The sequence below is a fragment of the Mytilus californianus genome, unplaced genomic scaffold, assembly GCF_021869535.1.
Source record: "Mytilus californianus isolate M0D057914Y unplaced genomic scaffold, xbMytCali1.0.p SCAF_3, whole genome shotgun sequence".
Taxonomy (NCBI): Eukaryota; Metazoa; Mollusca; class Bivalvia; order Mytilida; family Mytilidae; genus Mytilus; species Mytilus californianus.
Window position 1 is genome coordinate 65,268,133 of NW_026262679.1, and position 22,387 is coordinate 65,290,519.

At 32.7% G+C, this 22,387-nt stretch overlaps 1 protein-coding gene and 1 long non-coding RNA gene across 3 annotated transcripts in view; one reads left to right on the top strand and one right to left on the bottom strand.

Annotated features, from left to right (window-relative positions):
• The window catches only part of LOC127733235 (uncharacterized), a 36,676-nt gene extending 27,352 nt beyond the window's left edge, over positions 1-9,324 (bottom strand). The window contains exon 1 of the long non-coding RNA XR_007996937.1: positions 8,852-9,324. This is a non-coding gene — a long non-coding RNA (uncharacterized LOC127733235). The remainder of the gene's footprint in view (positions 1-8,851) is intronic.
• Positions 1-22,387, top strand: part of LOC127733117 (VPS10 domain-containing receptor SorCS1-like) — an 89,361-nt gene that overhangs the window by 48,135 nt on the left and 18,839 nt on the right. For both annotated transcript variants that reach the window (XM_052242412.1, XM_052242413.1), the window contains exons 12-19: positions 773-870; positions 3,418-3,525; positions 9,757-9,874; positions 10,255-10,394; positions 12,554-12,673; positions 13,193-13,364; positions 15,774-15,960; positions 19,688-19,827. In XM_052242412.1, coding sequence (XP_052098372.1) covers positions 773-870; positions 3,418-3,525; positions 9,757-9,874; positions 10,255-10,394; positions 12,554-12,673; positions 13,193-13,364; positions 15,774-15,960; positions 19,688-19,827 — 1,083 coding nt within the window. The remainder of the gene's footprint in view (positions 1-772; positions 871-3,417; positions 3,526-9,756; positions 9,875-10,254; positions 10,395-12,553; positions 12,674-13,192; positions 13,365-15,773; positions 15,961-19,687; positions 19,828-22,387) is intronic.

A 22,387-nucleotide genomic window follows, 5' to 3' on the forward strand; every position in this document is an offset into this window, starting at 1 on the left:
TGCATTTGTTTGCACCTGTCCTAAGTCAGGAATCTGATGTTCAGTAGTTGTCGTTTGTTGATGTGGTTCATAAGTGTTTCTCGTTTCTCGTTTTTTATATAGATTAGACCGTTGGTTTTCCTGTTTGAATGGTTTTACACTAGTAATTTTTGGGGCCCTTTATAGCTTGCTGTTCAGTGTGAGCTAAGGCTCCATGTTGAAGACTGTACTTTGACCTATAATTGTTTACTTTTATAAATTTTGACTTGGATGGAGAGTTGTCTCATTGGCACTCATACCACATCTTCTTATATCGATATATATATTTCTTTAGTCTTATATTCAGTTAAAAGCTCTGTAGAGCTAATGTTTTGTAGTTTATATCTATACCAAATCTAAATAAAGCTTTAATATCTTATTCTTATCTTATTCTAAAGTGACATTAACTGAAAACAATACTTATACATGTTAAAAACTTGCAGTTAGAAAGAGTAAATACATCTATGTCAATTGTATGAAATTAAAAATTGTTCATTAAAGTAATTTCTAGCTGTCTTTCAATTATTTGTGTTGTTGAGTTGCTGTCTCATTAATGATCCTTTGTTTCTTTTATATTTATGCAGTTTTCTTGTGACTAAAATAAGCAGAGTTAATTCCCAATGAAAATTTGATTGCTAAGAGAGAACTGATATAGTGTAACACTGTATAAACTCTTGAAGATATCATCTACTGCAGTTTTGATTTCTTTTCATGATTGTATAATCAATACTTATGATTTCCTTGTTATTTGCAGACTCCATTTAATGGATTATATAAAGTAAATATATTAGACCAGGGAGGAGCCATTATTGCAATACAACAGAACAGAACTAAAGTAACCAATGTAGTTCAGTGAGTTACTGGTAATTTTTAACTGTGTGGTTATTATAATGTTGTGGATTACAGTTTGTTAACTGTCTGGTAATATTTTTTAAGATTATCTGTGTAGGTAATCATTGCAAAAATGTTGCCATATAACCAACGGCTCAAACCAATGTTAGGGACCATATGAAGTTAAAATGTGGTGTGAGCTTTTGCTCCCTGTTGATGGCCGTACTGTTACTTTGAGATGAAGAATAGCAATAAAAGCACTGACTATTCCTTTGCTTTAGGTTTTGATAAATGAGTGTAGGGATTTTTTGTCATGAATAAATAGACCATATTCCTTTTTAGCTCACCTGACCCAAAGGGCCAAGTGATCTTTTCTCATCACTTGTTGTCCGTCGTCATCTTCCGTCGTCGTCGTCGTTAACTTTTTACATTTTGAACTTCTAGAGAACCACTGAATGGAATGAAACCAAACATGGCATAAATGTTCCTTATGAGGTGCTGACCAAGTGTTGTTACTTTGTAGCCGATCCATCATCCAAGATGGCCGCCAGTAGGGGACTTAGTTTAACATAGGACCCTATGGACAATACATACAAATGTCTTCTTTTAGAGAACCACTACATGGAATGAAACCAAACATGGCATGAATGTTGCTTATGAGGTGCTGACCAAGTGTTGTTACTTTGAAGCCGATCCATCTTCCAAGATGGCCACGAGCAGGGGACTTAGTTTAACATTGGACCCTATAGACAATACTTACAAATGTCTTCTTTTAGAGAAGCACTGAATGGAATGAAACCAAACATGGCATAAAAGTTCCTTATAAGGTGCTGAACAAGTGTTGTTACTTTGTAGCCGATCCATCGTCGAAGATGGCCCCCAGCGGGGGACTTAGTTTAACATGGGACCCTATGGACAATACATACAAATGTCTTCTTTTAGAGAACCACTGAATGGAATGAAACTAAACATGGCATGAATGTTCCTTATGAGATGCTGAGCAAGTGTTGTTTCTCTGTAGGCGATCCATCATCCAAGATGGCCGCCAGTGGGGGACTTAGTTTAACATAGGACCCTATTGACAATACTTACAAATGTTTTCTTCTAGAGAACCACTGAATAGAATGAAACCAAACATGGCATGAATGTTCCTAATGAGGTGCTGACTAAGTGTTGTTACTTTGTAGCCGAACCATCATCCAAGATGGCCGCCAGCAGGGGATGTAGTTTAACATAAGACCCTATGGGAAATACATACCCTCAAGATTTTTTATTAAATATGGGGCCAATATTAATCCAAATTTGGCCTCAATCATTATTCATTAGGGTATCTGTTATGAGTTTAATCAATTTTTACATGATTTCCAAAACGAAAGTAGAATCAGGTGAGCGACACAGGCTCTTGAGAGCCTCTAGTTTCTGTTCAAATTCATATCAAATAAAATAGATTTAGAATGGGTGTTCAGATCCCTTATTCTACATTTTATAACAAAATATCATATATAAACCCATAGCAATTTTAGATAAAGACTGAACAAAGTTAGATAACTCATAATTTATGTTATAGCTTAAAGATTAAATTTAAAAAAAAAAAGCAAAAATTCTTTCATCACAGATGAAGTATTGTGTCAATACAGTTTATGACGTCTTGACACTAAATCCATTGGATGTGTAATGTTTGATATTTTGTCTTGGATACAAGTTTTTTTTTTTTAGTTGTATTGGCTTTGAACTAGCTTTTAGTGACTGCGATTACTCACAGATTGGTATTTAGTGTCTTTAGACTTTTTGTTAGTTGTTTTTGTACTTTGTATCAAACTGATGAGTCAAAACCTTTTCAACTGATTTTGCTTGTTTTACTTATGTTGTGCTGTTATTCTTCTGTTCCAGGTTTCGGGAGGGTTCGGTTCCTGCAAACATGTTTAACCCTGCCATAGTCTGTATTTTCCTGTCCCTACCCAGGAGCTTGCAATTCAGTGGTTGTCGATTGTTGTTGCAAATCATATTTGTTTTTCACATATTGTTTTGTACATATATCAGGATATTAGTTTTCTGGTTTGAATTGTTTTACATTGTGTCATGTTAGGGCCTTGTATAGCTTGCTATGAGGTATAGGTTTTGCTCACTGCTAAAGGTCATACAGTGACCTATAGTTGCCATTATCTATGTCATTTGTTCTCTGGTGGAGAGTTGTCTTATTGGCATCATGAATTGCTTTAATAGTGCATAATTATTTGATAGGAATGTATTAGTATTACACCTGCATTTTTTTTACAAAATTTTATTACAATTAACTCTTGGCATCTTATTATATGGGGACATGGGTCTGTTCAAAATTTAAGGTTCTTCCATTTTTCAGATGACTAAAAAATGTATTACATTTTCAGATCTTGACAGTCTTTGTAAGGAGTGAGAATCTACTTGTATGGGAGAGTTAACAACCATGACTACCCATGAGGGTATCCCAAGGCCAAGAGTGAAAAAATAATGTTCATTGTTGAAGCATTAATTCAGTATGCTTAGTTATATAAATTGCAATGTAAAACCATTTTGATATTTGCATTTTAGCTTTTCATGTGACGAAGGAGCTACATGGCAATTACATCAGTTCTCTACAGACATGATGTATGTGGATGGTGTTCTTACTGAGCCTGGAATATCTACTCTTATTGTTAGGTAGGTTTAAAGGTTTTTTCATTCAAAACTGATATTCATTTTATTTTCTCCTGAATTTATGTAACTTAAATTGAATTGAAACATGGATATTTTTAAATATTATGATGTCATTACTCTGGGATTTCATTAAGAACAGGCACCCGGTAAATGTTAACCGCTACATTTTGATTATTTAACCCATTCAAATTTGTTCCACATAACAATTAAGTGTGAAAATTATTGCATTCCCCCTGTTCAGATTAACATTTATCTTGCTGAACCAAAGCAGTTTCTAATTCCTGATTGATTACCTCATGACTAGAATACTTATTTAGATGATTTTGGCTACTGAGCATTTATTTATTTTTGTCGCCATGTATTTTAGTGGATTGAAGAAAAATTACTTTTTTCTGGGATATTCCATTTCATGGTTTTTCAAAGTCTGCATAAAAGCGAAATAAATTGAACATTTAAATTACTTTGTTCACCTGTACCCGAAATTAATGAAAAGTTGTATCAAACGAATAATAATAAATCCACAGTATCTTTTTAGCTTTAGGCCAAGTGAGCTTTTCTCATCACTTGGCGTCCGTCGTCCTGCAACCTGCGTCCGTTGTCCGTAAACTTTTACAAAAATCTTCTCCTCTGAAACTACTGGGCCAAATTTGACCAAACTTGGCCACAATCATCATTGGGGTATCTAGTTTAAAAAATGTGTCCGATGACCCGGCCAACCAACCAAGATGGCCGCCATGGCTAAAAATAGAACATAGGGGTAAAATGTAGATTTTGGCTTATATCTCTGAAACCAAAGCATTTAGAGCAAATCTAACAGGGTAAAATTGTTTATCAGGTCAAGATCTATCTGCCCTGAAATTTTCAGTTGAATCGGACAACCCGTTGTTGGGTTGCTGCCCCTGAATTGGTAATTTTAAGGAAATTTTGCCGTTTTCATACGACCGCAAAAAAATTTTGTGGTCGTATATTGGTATGACGTTGGCGTTGTCGTCCGAGGACACATTGGTTTTCGCACTCTAACTTTAGTTTAAGTGAATGGATCTCTATAAAATTTTACCATAAGGTTCAATACCACAAAAGAAAGGTTGGGATTGATTTTGGGGGTTATGGTACCAACAGTTAAGGAATTAGGGGCCAAAAAGGGGCCAAAAATAAGCATTTTTGTAACTTCCAGACATAACTTGTGTGTTAGTGTATGGATCTCTCTGACATTGTACCACAAGGTTCCATATCACAAAGGGAATGCTGGGATTGATTTTGGGGGTAATTGTCTCAAAATTTTAGGAATTAGGGGCCAAAAAAGGGGCAAAAAACAAGCATTTTTCTAGTTTCATGACAATAACTTGTGTGTAAGTGTATGGATCTTTATGAAATTGTAGTACAAGGTTCCATATCACAAAGGGAGAGCTGGAATTGAGTTTGGGGGTAATTGCCCAAAACGTGTAGGTATAAGGGGCCAAAAATAAGCATTTTTCTAGTTTCCAGACAATAACTTGTGTGTAAGTGTATGGATCTTTATGAAATTGTACTACAAGGTTCCATATCACAAAGGGAAAGCTGGGTTTGGGGGTAATTGCCCTAAACGTTTAGGAATTTGGGGCCAAAAAGGGGCAAAAAACAAGCATTTTTCTAGTTTCCAGACAATAACTTGTGTTCAATTGTATGGATCTCTCTGAAATTGTACTGCAAGGTACCATACCACAAAGGGAAGGCTTGGATTGAGTTTGGGGGTGATGAATCATAAGGGGGTTCAAAAAATTTGGGGGAGGGATTTTTTTTTTCTTTAAAATTTTCCATTTTAAATTGGTTATTTCTGATTTATATATAAAAGCAAATAATAATGATATGGTTTGAATGGGTAAATTAAAATTTTTTAAAGTTCTTAGACCACATTCATTCTGTGTCAGAAACCTATGCTGTGTCAAATATTTAATCACAATCCAAATTCAGTGCTGTATCAAGCTTGAATGTTGTGTCCATACTTGCCCCAACTGTTCAGGGTTCGACCTCTGCAGTCGTATCAAGCTGTGCCCAGCGGAGCATTTTATTGGTTATTATCTTGAATATTATTATAGATAGAGATAAATTGTAAACAGCAATAATGTTCAGCAAAGTAAGATCTACAAATAAGTCAACTTGACCAAAATGGTCAGTTGACCCCTTAAGGAGTTATTGCCCTTTATAGTCAATTTTTAACCATTTTTCGTAAATTTTTGTAATCTTTTACAAAAATCTTCTCCTCTGAAACTACCAAGACAAATTTAACCAAACTTGTCCACAATCATCATTAGGGTATCTAGTTTTAAAAAATGTGTCCAATGACCCCGCCCACGAACCAAGATGGCCGACATGGCTAAAAAATAGTACATAGGGAAAAATGCAGTTTTTATACGACCGCAAAAATTAAAAATTTTTTGGTCGTATATTGGTATGACGTTGGCGTCGTTGTCGTCGTCGTCGTCGTCGTCTGGCGTCATCCAAAGACACATTGGTTTTCGCACTCTAACTTTAGTTTAAGTGAATGGATCTCCATGAAATTTTACCATAAGGTTCAATACCACAAAAGAAAGGTTGGGATTGATTTTGGGGGTTATGGTACCAACAGTTAAGGAATTAGGGGCCAAAAAGGGGCCAAAAATAAGCATTTTTGTAACTTCCAGACAATAACTTGTGTGTAAGTGTATGGATCTCTCTGACATTGTACCACAAGGTTCCATATCACAAAGGGAATGCTGGGATTGATTTTGGGGGTAATTGTCTCAAAATTTTAGGAATTAGGGGCCAAAAAAGGGGCAAAAAACAAGCATTTTTCTAGTTTCATGACAATAACTTGTGTGTAAGTGTATGGATCTTTATGAAATTGTAGTACAAGGTTCCATATCACAAAGGGAGAGCTGGAATTGAGTTTGGGGGTAATTGCCCAAAACGTGTAGGTATAAGGGGCCAAAAATAAGCATTTTTCTAGTTTCCAGACAATAACTTGTGTGTAAGTGTATGGATCTTTATGAAATTGTACTACAAGGTTCCATATCACAAAGGGAAAGCTGGGTTTGGGGGTAATTGCCCTAAACGTTTAGGAATTTGGGGCCAAAAAGGGGCAAAAAACAAGCATTTTTCTAGTTTCCAGACAATAACTTGTGTTCAATTGTATGGATCTCTCTGAAATTGTACTGCAAGGTACCATACCACAAAGGGAAGGCTGGGATTGAGTTTGGGGGTGATGAATCATAAGGGGGTTCAAAAAATTTGGGGGAGGGATTTTTTTTTTCTTTAAAATTTTCCATTTTAAATTGGTTATTTCTGATTTATATATAAAAGCAAATAATAATGATATGGTTTGAATGGGTAAATTAAAATTTTTTAAAGTTCTTAGACCACATTCATTCTGTGTCAGAAACCTATGCTGTGTCAAATATTTAATCACAATCCAAATTCAGTGCTGTATCAAGCTTGAATGTTGTGTCCATACTTGCCCCAACTGTTCAGGGTTCGACCTCTGCAGTCGTATCAAGCTGTGCCCAGCGGAGCATTTTATTGGTTATTATCTTGAATATTATTATAGATAGAGATAAATTGTAAACAGCAATAATGTTCAGCAAAGTAAGATCTACAAATAAGTCAACTTGACCAAAATGGTCAGTTGACCCCTTAAGGAGTTATTGCCCTTTATAGTCAATTTTTAACCATTTTTCGTAAATTTTTGTAATCTTTTACAAAAATCTTCTCCTCTGAAACTACCAAGACAAATTTAACCAAACTTGTCCACAATCATCATTAGGGTATCTAGTTTTAAAAAATGTGTCCAATGACCCCGCCCACGAACCAAGATGGCCGACATGGCTAAAAAATAGTACATAGGGAAAAATGCAGTTTTTATACGACCGCAAAAATTAAAAATTTTTTGGTCGTATATTGGTATGACGTTGGCGTCGTCGTCGTCATCGTCGTCGTCATCCAAAGACACATTGGTTTTCGCACTCTAACTTTAGTTTAAGTGAATGGATCTCCATGAAATTTTACCATAAGGTTCAATACCACGAAAGGAAGGTTGGGATTGATTTTGGGGGTTATGGTACCAACAGTTAAGGAATTAGGGGCCAAAAATAAGCATTTTTGTAACTTCCAGACAATAACTTGTGTGTAAGTGTATGGATCTCTCTGACATTGTACCACAAGGTTCCATATCACAAATGGAAGGCTGTAATTGATTTTGGGGGTAATTGCCTCAAAATTTTAGGAATTAGGGGCCAAAAAAGGGGCAAAAAACAAGCATTTTTCTATTTTCATGACAATAACTAGTGTGTAAGTGTTTGGATATTTCTGAAATTGTACTACAAGGTTCCATATCACAAAGGGAAAGCTGGAATTGAGTTTGGGGGTAATTGCCCGAAATGTTTAGGAATTGGGGGCCAAAAAGGGGCCAAAAATAAGCATTTTTCTAGTTTCCAGACAATAACTTGTGTTCAAGCGTATGGATCTCTCTGAAATTGTACTGCAAGGTACCATACCACAAAGGGAAGGCTGGTATTGAGTTTGGGGGTGATGAATCATAAGGGGGTTCAAAAAATTTGGGAGGGGGGATTTTTTGTTTTTTGTTTTTTTTTTTTTTTCTTTTTTTTTTCTTTTTTTTTTCTTTTAAAATTTTCCATTTTAAGTTGGTTATTTCTGATTAATATTTAAAAGCAAATAATAATGATATGGTAGGAGATACACACCAAACAGGATGTGTAAATTATTATATAATAAGTATTGTGCAATACCGGTAGCAAGAAATTTTCAATTGCACAGTATTGCACAATAGCAAGAAATCTTCAATTGCACAGTATTGCGCAAAAGCAAGAAATCTTCAATTGCACAGTATTGCGCAATAGCAAGAAATATCCAATAGCACAATATTGCGCAATAGCAAGAAATTGTCAATTGTACAGTATTGCGCAATAGCAAGAAATATTCAATTGCACAGTATTGTGCAAAAGAAGATACTTCGTATAAATTGCTTATTTCTTGATCAATTTCAATGGGGTTTTATTCTTGAATTCTTTAATATGCTGAATCTAACCGTGTATTAAGTTTTTGGATTTTGGGCCCCATTTTTAAATTGGTCCACATTGAGGTCCAAAGGGTCCAAAATTTAACTTTGTTTGATTTCATCAAAAATTGAATATATGGGGTTCTTTGATATGCCAAATCTAACCGTGTATTTAGATTCTTAATTTTTGGTTCCGTTTTCAAATTGGTCTACATTAAGGTCCAAAGGGTCCAAAATTAAACTTTGTTTGATTTCATCAAAAATTGAATTCTTGGGGTTCTTTGATATGCTGAATCTAACCATGTATTTAGATTTTGGATATTGGACCATAATAGGTGAATGCCAATTTAAAATTTTTAAGTTCTTAGACCACATTCATTCTGTGTCAGAAACCTATGCTGTGTCAAATATTTAATCACAATCCAAATTCAGAGCTGTATCAAGCTTGAATGTTGTGTCCATACTTGCCCCAACTTTCAGGGTTCGACCTCTGCGGTCGTATCAAGCTGCGCCCTGCGGAGCATTTTATTGGCTCATATCTCTGAAACCAAAGCATTTAGAGCAAATCTGACATTGATAAAATTGTTCATTAGGTCAAGATCTATCTGCCCTGAAATTTTCAGACCAATCAGGCAACACGTTGTTGGGTTGCTGCCCCTGAATTGGTAATTTAAAGAAAATTTTGCAGCTTTTGGTTGTTATCTTGAATATTATTATAGATAGAGATAAACTGTAAACAGCAATAATGTACAGCAAAGTAAGATCTACAAATAAGTCAGCATGACAAACATTGTCAATTGACCCCTTAAGGAGTTATTGCCCTTTATAGTCAATTTTTTACAATTTTCATAAATTTTTACAAAATATTTTCCACTGTAACTACTGGGCCAAGTTCATTATAGATAGAGATAATAGTAAGGAGCAAGAATGTTCAGTAAAGTAAGATCTACAAACACATCACCATCACCAAAACACAATTTGGTCATGAATCCATCTGTGTCCTTTGTTTAATATGCACATAGACCAAGGTGAGCGACACAGGCTCTTTAGAGCCTCTAGTTTAGGTCTCCTTTTTGGTTTCCATGGTCTTTAATGTTTAATGTATTTTTCTATCCAAAATGTTGGCCTTTAAAATATTCAATATAGATTATTACAGCAGGACTACTCTTTGTTTTATCGAAATTAGATTTTGTTTATACTTGCAGTGTTTTTGGGAGACTAAGTGACAAATCAGGAAGACAGATGGTTAAACTGAATTTCTCATCTATTTTAACAAATATATGTGAAGATAGTGATTACATTTCTTGGATACCTGTAAATAAGGTATGGTAACCAATTGCATAAACAAGAGATGTTTAATCAATTAAATGCTGTAGGATTTTTTTGCATTATTTTTATCAATCTTATATTCCTTCTTCATTAGTTAAAAAATTAATATGCTGTAAAAATGCACACATTATTAGAAAAAGCTATAGGAAAATATGCGATTTCCAGCAAAATGGATTTTTTTTTTGTATGATACCTTTCTGACACAGTTTATTTTGTTGAATTATTATGTGGGAGGTGCCTTTTTCCTATAGATATGAAAAGGAGGGGAAACATTAGTAAATTGGTATTTTGACATTTTAACATTTATTGGTGTTAATATAATTAGATATTTTGTTGCAAAGTATTTCTTAAAGCAACTGTTGATGTATTTACAGGCAAATAACAGGAACTGTATTTTAGGTGAGACAATAGAGTACCAAAGAAGAAAACAAAATGCCACATGTTACAATGGACCTGAATTTAAACGACTCAAACCAAAGTCTCTCTGTCTGTGTACAGCATATGATTATGAATGGTTGGTTTATACTAAATGTAGTCTGTGGTATAGTTTAAAAAATTACAAATATAAAATTAAATGATCAATCTATAAAACTATTTTATAGTTAAAATTCAAAACAGATATACGGTAACAAAGACAAATAATTTTTATGTTTATTTGGTTTCTGTCTTGCCAGCAACAAAAATCGCAGTATGCGATACATAAGGATTACAATCCAGCGGCTGTGTAAACTATTTGTATTTTAGAAGGTAGAAGACCTGGATGCTTCATACCTTGCATACAGATACCTTATGTTACCAAGTTTCCATCTGTCAAATGTTCGTTATCCTTGATCTCATTTTTAGCTCACCTGGCCGAAAGGTCAAGTGAGCTTTTCTCATCACTTGCTGTCCGCCGTCGTTGGCATCGTCGTCCGTTAAATTTTACAAAATCTTCTCCTCTGAAACCACTGGGCCAAATTTAACCAAACTTGGCCACAATCATCATTGGGGTATTTAGTTTAAAAAATGTGTCTGATGACCTATCCAGCCAAACAAGATGGCCAACATGGCTAAAAATAGAACATAGGGGTGAAATGTAAGTTTTGCCTATTATTTTGAAACTGCTATAAATAGAGAAATTCTGACCTGGCAAAAATGTTCTGAATGATGAGCTCTAATTACTGTATAAACATTAATGTTCATGGGGTTAAAATTTCGTGGTTTTGTTAATAAAAGTAATTTCCTGGGGATTAATTTTCGAATTTTTTTGTTGAGAAAAAAATTATGTAAATGTCACTTTATAATTAACAATAATCAATAAAACTAATCTTAACTTTGGCCGTTGGGAAAAATCAATAATGCATTTAATAGTGACAGTGAGCACTAATTCAGTTAAATTTGTCGATTGGTATTCCGATCAAGTGTCTACTCAGCAGGAAAAAAGGTGTACCTTTGAAAAAGTAACTGTCGATCTTCGGATTAGTGGAATCAAACCTGCACAGGATAACTGGCTTTTACACGCCTTTGATATTTTCTCCAAGGACAATGATTGTGTAATAAATGGATTTCGGATTGCCGGCATTACAGACACATTAGACTGTTAAATGACATTGATTGACAGTTCTTGATCATGATTTATTACTGTACAAACAACAGATTAGGATTATCATCTGACTGGAAGAAAATGTTTTGATATTTTTGTCTAATCAATAAACTCTATTATTTTCATTGTATGTTCATCATTTATATAATGTCAATATGATTTTGTCTGATTAAATAGTGTAAATATTTACGTATTTTGAATTCAGATTTGGTAAATCTACAGTTAAATTTCTGTTGGGGTTTTAATTTCGTGGATAATTCTTATCCACGAAAGAAACGAAATTTAATCCACAACAAAAATTTCTGCTTTTACAGTATTGTCCATTTACATCAAAACTGTCAGATGACTTCTTATAATAGTTATCGCCCTTAAATGACGAATTTTACCACTATGACCACTATATTTGGTGTAACTAATGATTGTAAGGTGTACACATCTGTCTTGGATGGTTCATCTGATCATGACCTCACTTAAATAGAACATTGATAATGTTAAGTTTATGTGATACTTGTAGTAAAAGCTTCATATTACAGACTTTCAACATGAATTGAATGATAAGTAAAACAGGCGAGACATTTCAGCTTGTGCACTCTTGTTTGGTAAACCATTGAAAAATACTGGGATGTTTTGTTTCTGTGGATTTATTTACAGTTCTTTTATAGATAATAATTATCATGCCATTGAATATTTGTTTATAGATGGCACCATTGTACATGTGTTGGAGGTTTATTAAACATTTACTGGATGTTTATTATAAATGTTTTCGAGGTTTATTATACATGTGTTGGAGGTTTATTATACATGTGTTGGAGGTTTATTATACATGTGTTGGAGATTTATTGTACATCTGTTGGAGGTTTATTGTATATGTGTTGGAGGTTTATTATACATGTGTTGGAGGTATATTGTACATGTGTTGGATGTTTATGATACATGTGTTGGAGGTTTATTGTACATGTGTTGGAGGTTTATTGTATATGTGTTGGAGGTTTATTATACATGTGTTGAAGGTTTATTGTACATGTGTTGGAGGTTTATTGTATATCTGTTTGAGGTTTATTATAAATGTTTATTTAACTTTTATGTTACAGTGATTATGGTTATGAACCAGTAGATATCAACAGACACATTTGTCAGAGGGCAGAATGGTTTGATGACTCTAAAATTAACCATCATTGTGTTGAGGGAGATTTTTACATAAGAAGTCAGGGGTATGATTACTGATTGGATACATTTTGTCTCTTGATAATGCTTTAAATTTGCTCTGTATTAATAAATAAGACAAATGTATTTTTAATTAATTTATTTGATCAAAGCTTAAGTATCTCTGTAAAAATGATAATTGGGGAAGTATTATGTGAATGGCTTATTAATGTGTATTTTTTGAATAGTTGATATATGTATAGTTTGTAGCAAGTTATACCATTCTCATGCAAGTAATGACTGTATATTTTGTGAACCATTTTACCTAGCTTGTACTATCAATATAATGTATGATAGTATACTTAATGTAATTAAGTTCTGTAGAGTCTAAAATTATTGTGTTTATTTATTATTGCAACTCTTGATCAATGGACAATTAATTTATGAGACTTCAGGAAATACTGCATTCACACAATTCAAAGGAATTTAAAATTTGAGCTCTAATTAATACAATTTTTAGCAATGATATTAAACATGGCAAAAATTTCGGAACTTACAGTAAATTTTGGAATTAAAATTTATTACAGGTACAGAAAGATAGCATCCAATAAATGTGTTGGTGGTATAGAGAACTCTGGGAAGTACAAACTGTTAAATATCAGTTGTCCTGTATATAAACCAGAGGGTTTGTCACTACGCATAGAGCATGATACAGTAGCTACAGAATCATCTATTGTTTTCAAACTTTCACAAGTTAAGGTAATATAAAATTGTTTCTTGTATGAAATGAATAGAAGTAAAAAATTCATATCGCCGGTTTCATTTTTTGTCAGATGTTTAAAATCCATTGATTTGGATATATATGAAGTGCATCTGGTAACTGGTATTCCTACCTTTCTATACAATTGTCAAATAATTACAGTATTTAATTTCTATACTTTTATACTACAGGCAACCAATTAAGTAAAATTTATGAGTTATATATGAATAATTATTCTTAAGTTGTACTATTGATATTATAAACATACTGCCTCCTGGATAAAAGAAATGTATCAGTAACACAAATATAGATACAGTGGAATATAGCAGATTTCTTTTAAAGTTGGCATATTCCCCATATAAATGTTAAATTATGGCATGCTATTGTGGGTGCTGATGATATAAATTATGAAGTTAGAGAATTTTTGTATGATCCTCTTTTAAAAAAAAAAGTGACGAGATACTTTTTGTCAGATGTTTAAAATTAAAGAACGTCAATTTTAGAAAGGTATATTTGTTAAATGAGTAAACCTAATTTACTTCTAAAAGTATAAGTATTTATATATGAAATATTTTCAGAGCTAACAGTTTATTATGATCCAGGTACTTATACAAAAACATACAGTAGCTTCTTCATTGCATGGAATCTTTATATAGACTTCTTATGCATGCAAAGTACTTTTATATGAAAAACAAAATTATATGCTAAAATTTATTATTTATATGGAAAAGCTCACATTTAATACTGTTTAGGATATGGTTTCAGTTGAAGAAACCCATATGTGTGTATGACGTTCACATAGATATACTTAATGTAAATAACCCAAAATATGTGGAGAAATATATGTAATACTTTTTGTTAAGATGTGAATTATGCCAAAACGCTTCCATTTTATATTACCTTCTATGCTTCTTTTTACATATCTCTATCAGTACATAACCTATTCTTCTCTTTTATCTATTGTGAAATAGTACTAGTAATCATTGAATGTTCTTATTTAAATCATAATACTAGTGTGAAAAAAACGTGGCAGTCATATCTCTAGAGTTGAACACTTTTCAAATACATGTATATGGCCAGTTGAATATGAAGAATGTTTGTCATAGTTTCTATGTGTTGTACAGTTTGTAGTGATAATACATAGGTATCAGTACCTTTTGTTTTGCATTTTCATTGTCCTCCTACTTATTTTATATCTGCTTCTCCTCGTAAACTGTTGAAAACTTTCAGAGAATCTTTGAGCACACTGCCATTGAGCATCATTATTTTTTGAATTTTTCCATTACTACTTGCAGACAATACTTATTTAACAATATTTTAGGACATACCATAGGAATCAGTGTATGATAGGTAATAATTAACTAATTAGAATAAAGAACGAAGGTGATACATGTCTCCATGAAAAGTAAATGTTGTTTTGTAAAAATGTCTACACAGTTGCAAGGACTATTCAAATTTGGGGTTTACTATTCCAAAGTAAAAACCATCTTTTGACTTGGATATTTTGATGTTCAAGGCAATAAAATTAAAATAAAACACTTTTCCAAATGTTTGAAATGTTTAAATTATACACTGGCTTGAGTTTGACTTTCATAATAATACTCTTTCATTCTATAATTGTAGACCTCATTTTAAAAAAAAAGTAAACATGGATTTTCTGTGCACTAAATGAAACATATTTTGTATATTTTTGAACAGCTTCAGATTTATGGCCCTTATATATATGATGAATAAAATACCGCAATAATAAATGGTGTTTTCAAATTATGCCACTTGCAATACGTTTGTTGATTTGATTTTAACTGACATTGAGTTAAGGTCCTTGATCTTTAAAATAATTTAAAAGATTTGATCATTTTGATAAAGCGCAATATGTGCCTGAAATTTTTTATAAGTTTAACATATTTGGTTCAATACAATACTTACAAACCAAAATATGGCTTTTATGGATAGTGAATAAATTAAGATTTTTGGAATGGCAAGGATGTCAGAGGGAGGGGTATTTCTGATCCTAGATCAATAATGAAAGAGTTTTTAATTAAGCTTAGGTCATCACCTGACTTTTCTTGCAGAGTTAAAAATGTATAAATGGTTTAAAACATGTGAACAAATATTTTTAGAGTTACGGAATAGAACAAATAAATAAATGATTTTTTCTTACATCAGTTTTTAATATTTCTCATGTAACCAGAGTTGAAAGTTAGTAAATTTTTATCACATAGTTTCTACAGTAAGTCAGTAGACATTGTACAACATTTTTCTGCACTCGTACCTTCCCTTTTTATATTCACATTGTAACTCAAAATTTCATATAATATGTGTGCATCTGTTTTTGCCTTGTTAGTTTTGAAGATAGTAAAACAATCTAGTATATGACTTATTTTCTAAAGCTTCTTTGTATATTTCAGGGATCTACCCATAGTACTATATATACCTGGGATTTTGGAGACAACAAACCTCCTCTGATTGATCTGGGATTTGATAAAACAAAAACTAAGACCCATAAATACACAAGAGCAGGAAAGTACAAAGTAACAGTCGTGGCTAAAAATAGTGTTGGTGTTGCTACATGTACAAACCTTATAAAAGTTGAAGGTGAGACATTTGTCTTTTGAGAGTTTAGGGAATCAACCAAAAAGTCCATATCTAATATTTTAGAAGTTTTCAATTTTAAAATGTCACAGTAAAGAAATTTAAGATAACATATTTTCTTAAAAGCACATGAGTGACTACAATTTTCTACAGCCAGTAGTTTTAGGGCTCCAGTAGGGTACCCACTTTTTGTCACATTAAAGAATTGTCTCTTGTAAGCAAATAAAGCAATTAAATAAAAAGGTTTTTAACATGTTCAATGGTCCCAGGTCCTTTTCAATGAGACGTCAGATCTCAGGGTCACCTGCCAATCCCCCAGGTCACAGGTTGGATTTGACCATGTTGATGACGCAGTTTTAAATGGCTGACTTTGTCCAATAACAATTGAAAAAAAAATTTTTTTTTTGTTTAACCATACCCAGTCGCAATGACCCCTAGGATATTTAGTTTCAATGTTATATTGGATGTTTTCACCCACCAATGAATATGGCTATCATTTCTAAAAAATAAGCAAAGTGATAAAATCAGCAAGAATGTCGGTTAAGAAATCCTGTTACTGGTGAATAGCTGCCAAAAATTATGGATATTATAGTGTGAGTCTGTGTTTATCCTCATTAATTATGGTTGATAACCCTTATAGACATAGATCATGATGGCTTTTTTTACTAAACAGAACCTTTGACAAAAATCCAATTATATAATTTTGGAAAGAGCGATCAATCCCAAAATTAGGGGAAATGATCACTTTGAGAATTATAATTGATATATCAACCACAACAATAAAACATGGTCATGACTATATTCCAGACCATATGAGTATTTGGACCATATGTGTATGGTCATGACCATATGCGTATACCCATATGAGTATTATACTTGTTTGGTTATTAATGTGCCGGACCATATTAGTATTTAGACCATATAGGTATTTCATCATTTATCATATTGACTTTTTCATCTGCAAGTGAAACCACAGGCGTTTTTTGAAATATTTAGAAAAAAGTAAAATCACAAAAATATTGAACTGAAAATTCAAAAAGGAAAGTCCCCAATCAAATGAAGAGGGTTCAATGACCAAAGTTCCTGTGAGTTAAGCAATTGACTTCTTGGTTTAACAGTTCTTTTAGATATTTCTTAAATCTTAAAGTTATTAAAAAAAAATTTTAAATATTTAATTTCATTTTCTGTATTTTACTGATAAATGGACTTATTTTTTTTAAATTTAACAAATAGATACATCAAATACTTTGTCAAACCTTCAAAGAATTTTATGAAACTTTTATGATTAAGAGATAATGTCTAAAGCACACTTTTGAAAATATATTTTCATTTTCAGTATTTTTCTGATAGATGCACTTTTTTACAGTTAACATTTACTGACAGTCTGGGTTTACATTTTTTTTGACATAAGTTTGTTAACCTTCATGGATTGTTATGAAACTTGGACAGAAGCTAATCTTCAAGACCAAGAAATAGTGTCTAAAGAGAAAGTTTGAATCTTTTTTAACATTCTGTATTTTACTGATAAATGGACTCACTTTTTAAGTCAACATTACACTTTTACACTTCTAGAATCAATAGTAGGTGAGACATAGGGTTCCGCAGAACCCCTTACAAATTTTATGAAACTCTTGATCTATCGAACACCTTTTCAATGTTCATCGTGTTAATTAACCATACGCTTATAGTCAGACCATATGAGTATATGACCAAACGCGTATAATCCAAAAGATCTATGAAAAGTTGTGTTAAGAGCCAATAAATGATTCCTAACTTTGGGGGAAAATATATTTGTGATTCCTTCTAAAAACTATGTTTTATTATGCCTCCGCCATAGGCGACTGGGCATTAAGTGTTACCCTTGACTGTCCGCCCTAATATCTTTATGTCTGTCCGTTCGTCCCATTTTTTTTACGACAGCAAAAAAATTTTGCGGTCGTATATTGGTAAGACGTTGGCGTCGTCGTCATTGTCCGAAGACACATTGGTTTTCGCACTCTAACTTTAGTTTAAATGAATGGATCTCTATGAAATTTTACCATAAGGTTCAATACTACAAAAAGAAGGTTGGGATTGATTTTGGGGGTTATGGTACCAACAGTTAAGGAATTAGGGGCCAAAAATAGGCATTTTTGTAACTTCCAGACATAACTTGTGTGTTAGTGTATGGATCTCTCTGACATTGTACCATAAGGTTCCATATCACAAAGGGAATGCTTGGATTGATTTTGGGGGTAATTGCCTCAAAATTTTAGGAATAAGGGGCCAAAAAAGGGGCAAAAAACAAGCATTTTTCTAGTTTCATGACAATAACTTGTGTGTAAGTCTATGGATCTTTCTGAAATTGTACTACAAGGTTCCATATCACAAAGGGAAAGCTGGAATTGATTTTGGGGGTAATTGCCTAAAACGTTTAGGAATAAGGGGCCAAAAAGGGGCAAAAAATAAGCATTTTTCTAGTTTCCAGACAATAACTTGTGTTCAAGTGTATGGATCTCTCTGAAATTGTACTGCAAGGTACCATACCACAAAGGGAAGGCTGGGATTGATTTTGGGGGTAATTGCCTCAAAATTTTAGGAAATAGGGACCAAAAAAGGGTAAAAAAACAAGCATTTTTCTAGTTTCAGGACAATATAACTTGTGTGTAAGTGTATGGATCTTTATGAAATTGTACTACAAGGTTCCATATCACAAAGGGAAAGCTGGGTTTGAGTTGGGGGTAATTGCCCTAAATGTTTAGGAATTTGGGGCAAAAAAGGGGCCAAAAAACAAGCATTTTTCTAGTTTCCAGACAATCACTTGTGTTCAAGTGTATGGATCTCTCTGAAATTGTACTGCAAGGTACCATACCACAAAGGGAAGGCTGGGATTGAGTTTGAGGGTGATAAATCATAAGGGGGTTCAACAAATTGGGGGGGGGGGATTTTTTTTCCTTTTTTTTTCTTTAAAATTTTCCATTTTAAATTGGTTGTTTCTGATTTATATATAAAAGCAAATAATAATGATATGGTTTGAATAGGTAAATTAAAAATTTTTAAGTTCTTAGACCACATATTTAATCACAATCCAAATTTAGTGCAGTATCAAGCTTGAATGTTGTGTCCATACTTGCCCCAACTGTTCAGGGTTTGACCTCTGCGGTCATATCAAGCTGCGCCCAGGGGAGCATTTTATTTTTGTTTGACGCTTGAGCAGGCACATTTGTGTCCTCAGACACATTCTTCTTTTATTACCCATACTACATTCAAACATGTCTGGCCTATTAATAAAAATTTAATTGACATATCAAAATAATTTGTATATGACCAGTTGCTATCAAACTTTTTGAATATGATACTTATCTGATTTTCTGTAAGAATTATGGTTGATGTCCCTAACTCAATCAAAGATGTATTAATTAGAAATAGAAAATTGAATTTTTTTACCTCATATTGTTGAAATAAGTAAAAATTGAAAAATTACAATACTATTGTTAAAAATAAAATATTTATATTGTATGCATGCAAGGAAAACAAGCATAATATGATTTCTGTGTTACCAACACTTGTTTCTGGAAAAAACTTCATCAGGTACGATGGAGTCTAAAAGTTTGAGAAACTAAAAGTAGAAAACCTTTGAGAGAATAAAAATCAAAAGAGCTTAAAGAGAACAGTCAACACTGTCTAAAGTTAACTTTGCCAGGAGGAGTTAGATTTATATTAGAGTAACCAATTATGTTTGTTTTTTTAGATGAGATCACAGACCTTAATTTACAGATTCCAAGGGGAGCTCAGATAAATCATCCTACAGTGGTTATTGTAAATGTACTCAGTAAAACTAATTCATCAAATTTTGGATTAATTCATTATGTGTGGAACTTTGGTGATCAGGTAAATTCAATGTTTGGGGGAAATTGTACAAAATGTAATTGGTATTATTTCTAAGTATGTATCAACCTGAGGTGAAAAATGGTATGTTTGGTTTAATTTTAATTTAGAAATATGTAGCATTGAACTCAAACAACATTCATTTTAATCTTTCATCATTGAGGTGCAAAAGCTGCAGATTCAACAAAATTAAGCAGATAATGCACTAAATTCAGTGAATTCACATCATGATGTAGATATACTTATCATTTACAATTCAACCAGTATTGAATAAATAAATGCATCATGAATTAGGCAGAATTTTACTACTATATTTTTAGAATTTTAGATATAACTAGGTTGGTACAGAAATGTCAATGAATAAAAAATTCTTTAGATAAAAATATCTCACAAAAAATATGGAAAACAATAATTACTTGAAAATGAAGTACAAAAATATTTAGTAATTTTTTTTTCACCAAAATTGTATGGGCCTGAACTGTACATCAACAAGAATAGGCAAAAATCAATTTAGGCGGTGAAATGTAATTTCATATAAAAAATATTTTTAATTATATTTAATGCAGAAATAGTTTTCTGACAACATCTGGTCATGGATTAAATCAGATTAGTCCCAGAAGTAGTGATTTTTAAGCCATGTCATATATCACGGCAGTCAGTATTTATTAGTAGAGGAAGCTGTAGAGCCTGTAGAAAACCATGACCTTTGGCCAGAAACTGACACTCCTAGTCAATTAAGATTGAAATCAAATACACATGCCATGTGCAGGGTTTGAACTCACAACCAAAGTGTTTACAGGCTAGTGATACAGTAGATGAACTAATTGGACCACTTAGCCAACGAGGAGGTCTTTTGACTACATAAAAGAATGGATATTAAAATTGAGAATGGAAATGGGGAAATGTTTCAAAGAGACAACAACCCGACCAAAGAGCAGAAAACAGCCCACGGCCACCAATGGGTCTTCAACACAGCGAGAAAATCCCACGCCTCGAGTCGGGCTTCAGCTGGCCCCTAAACAAAAATGTGTACTAGTTCAGTGAAAATGGACGTCACATTAAACTCTGAAACATATATATGAACTAAAATTAAAAAAACATACAAGACTAACAAAGGCCAGAGGCTCCTGACTTTTGACAGGCGCAAAAATGCAAAAAAAATGTTTATCATAATCTTTGATGTAGGCTATCACAACATTATAAAAAGAATTTAAAAGAAATTCTTTTTGTTAAAATGATAAATAATTCAGAGTGAGTCAAACAGGAACAATTAAGTTTCTTCTTGTTTCCTTGCGAACAAAAGGGAGACAACTTTGTATCATTTTCATCATCTAAATGTTGAAAGATTTCTATTTACTATGCTATTATAGTAGAATCCATGCATCTCATCTTCTAACTGAATATACAACCTTTGAATTATTATTCATTGTTCAAAAGCTTTTCTGATTTAGTGTTAATGAAGGGGTATATATGATAGAACATAGAAATTTCATGATATTATGCCACACCAATTTGATGTCCAGTTCATCAGACAACTGTTCAAAAAAAAAATGGGACGAGTGAATGAAATTTTTGTTGTTTTTATTTTTTTACTTGAAAATGAGTTTTTTTCAGGCGAGTGCTCTAGGAGAGAAGCAATCAGTATAATTTAAAAAAATAAATTGTGTGATTCAGAAGTTGTACAATGTATGTACATTAACGTTATATCTGGGTTACTTCATCGAAAAACATTTGGATTAAAATGAATATTCACACAGACAAAGCTTACTTGAAGAAAATAACAAAAATTAACTAAACCACAGTGAGACAAGAAAGTCTGGTATGGTACAGGCACCAATAAATCAAACTTTATGCATTGGAGCGTCTGTTGTCCAATGCATAAAGTTTGATTTATTGGTGCCTGTACCATACCAGACTTTCTTGTCTCACTGTGGTTTAGTTAATTTTTGTTATTTTCTTCAAGTAAGCTTTGTCTGTGTGAATATTCATTTTATTCAAAATATATATTTAGGAAGCATAGCAACCACTGCAATCTCCATTTTTTATCTAATAAAACATGTTTATCACGCATATCTGTTCATGGTACTCTTCTTTAAGAGAAGGTTTAATGAAAGATATTCAAGGGTTTTATAAGAGGAATTATGTTACTTAGGTAAATGACACATGTTGAATAAAATTAAAATATGTGTATGTATAGAAACAAATGCCCCTGAAAGATATTTAATAGAAGTTGTTTTCATTATATGGTAATGATTGTTAATTGGCTGCTTGACATCTAGTTGGAACTATTCATCCATATTCAGGATCAAAATAGTGAGCGAGGTAAATATATCTTGCTTTGTACTAAAACAACATGCTGAGCAAGATAGTAATATTTCTTTACATGTAGATCCCATTTTTTAATTTTTGCATCCTAGAACAGTCCTTCAAAGGTAAAACGAGAAGGATATCTGATAACTGTGTGTTCAAGAACTACTTGTCCACGGCAATGAGCTGACACAATTGCATGTTGGCTTTTATGTTTACAAATCGATTTATCACATGTGCGTTTGTAAGGATTGGA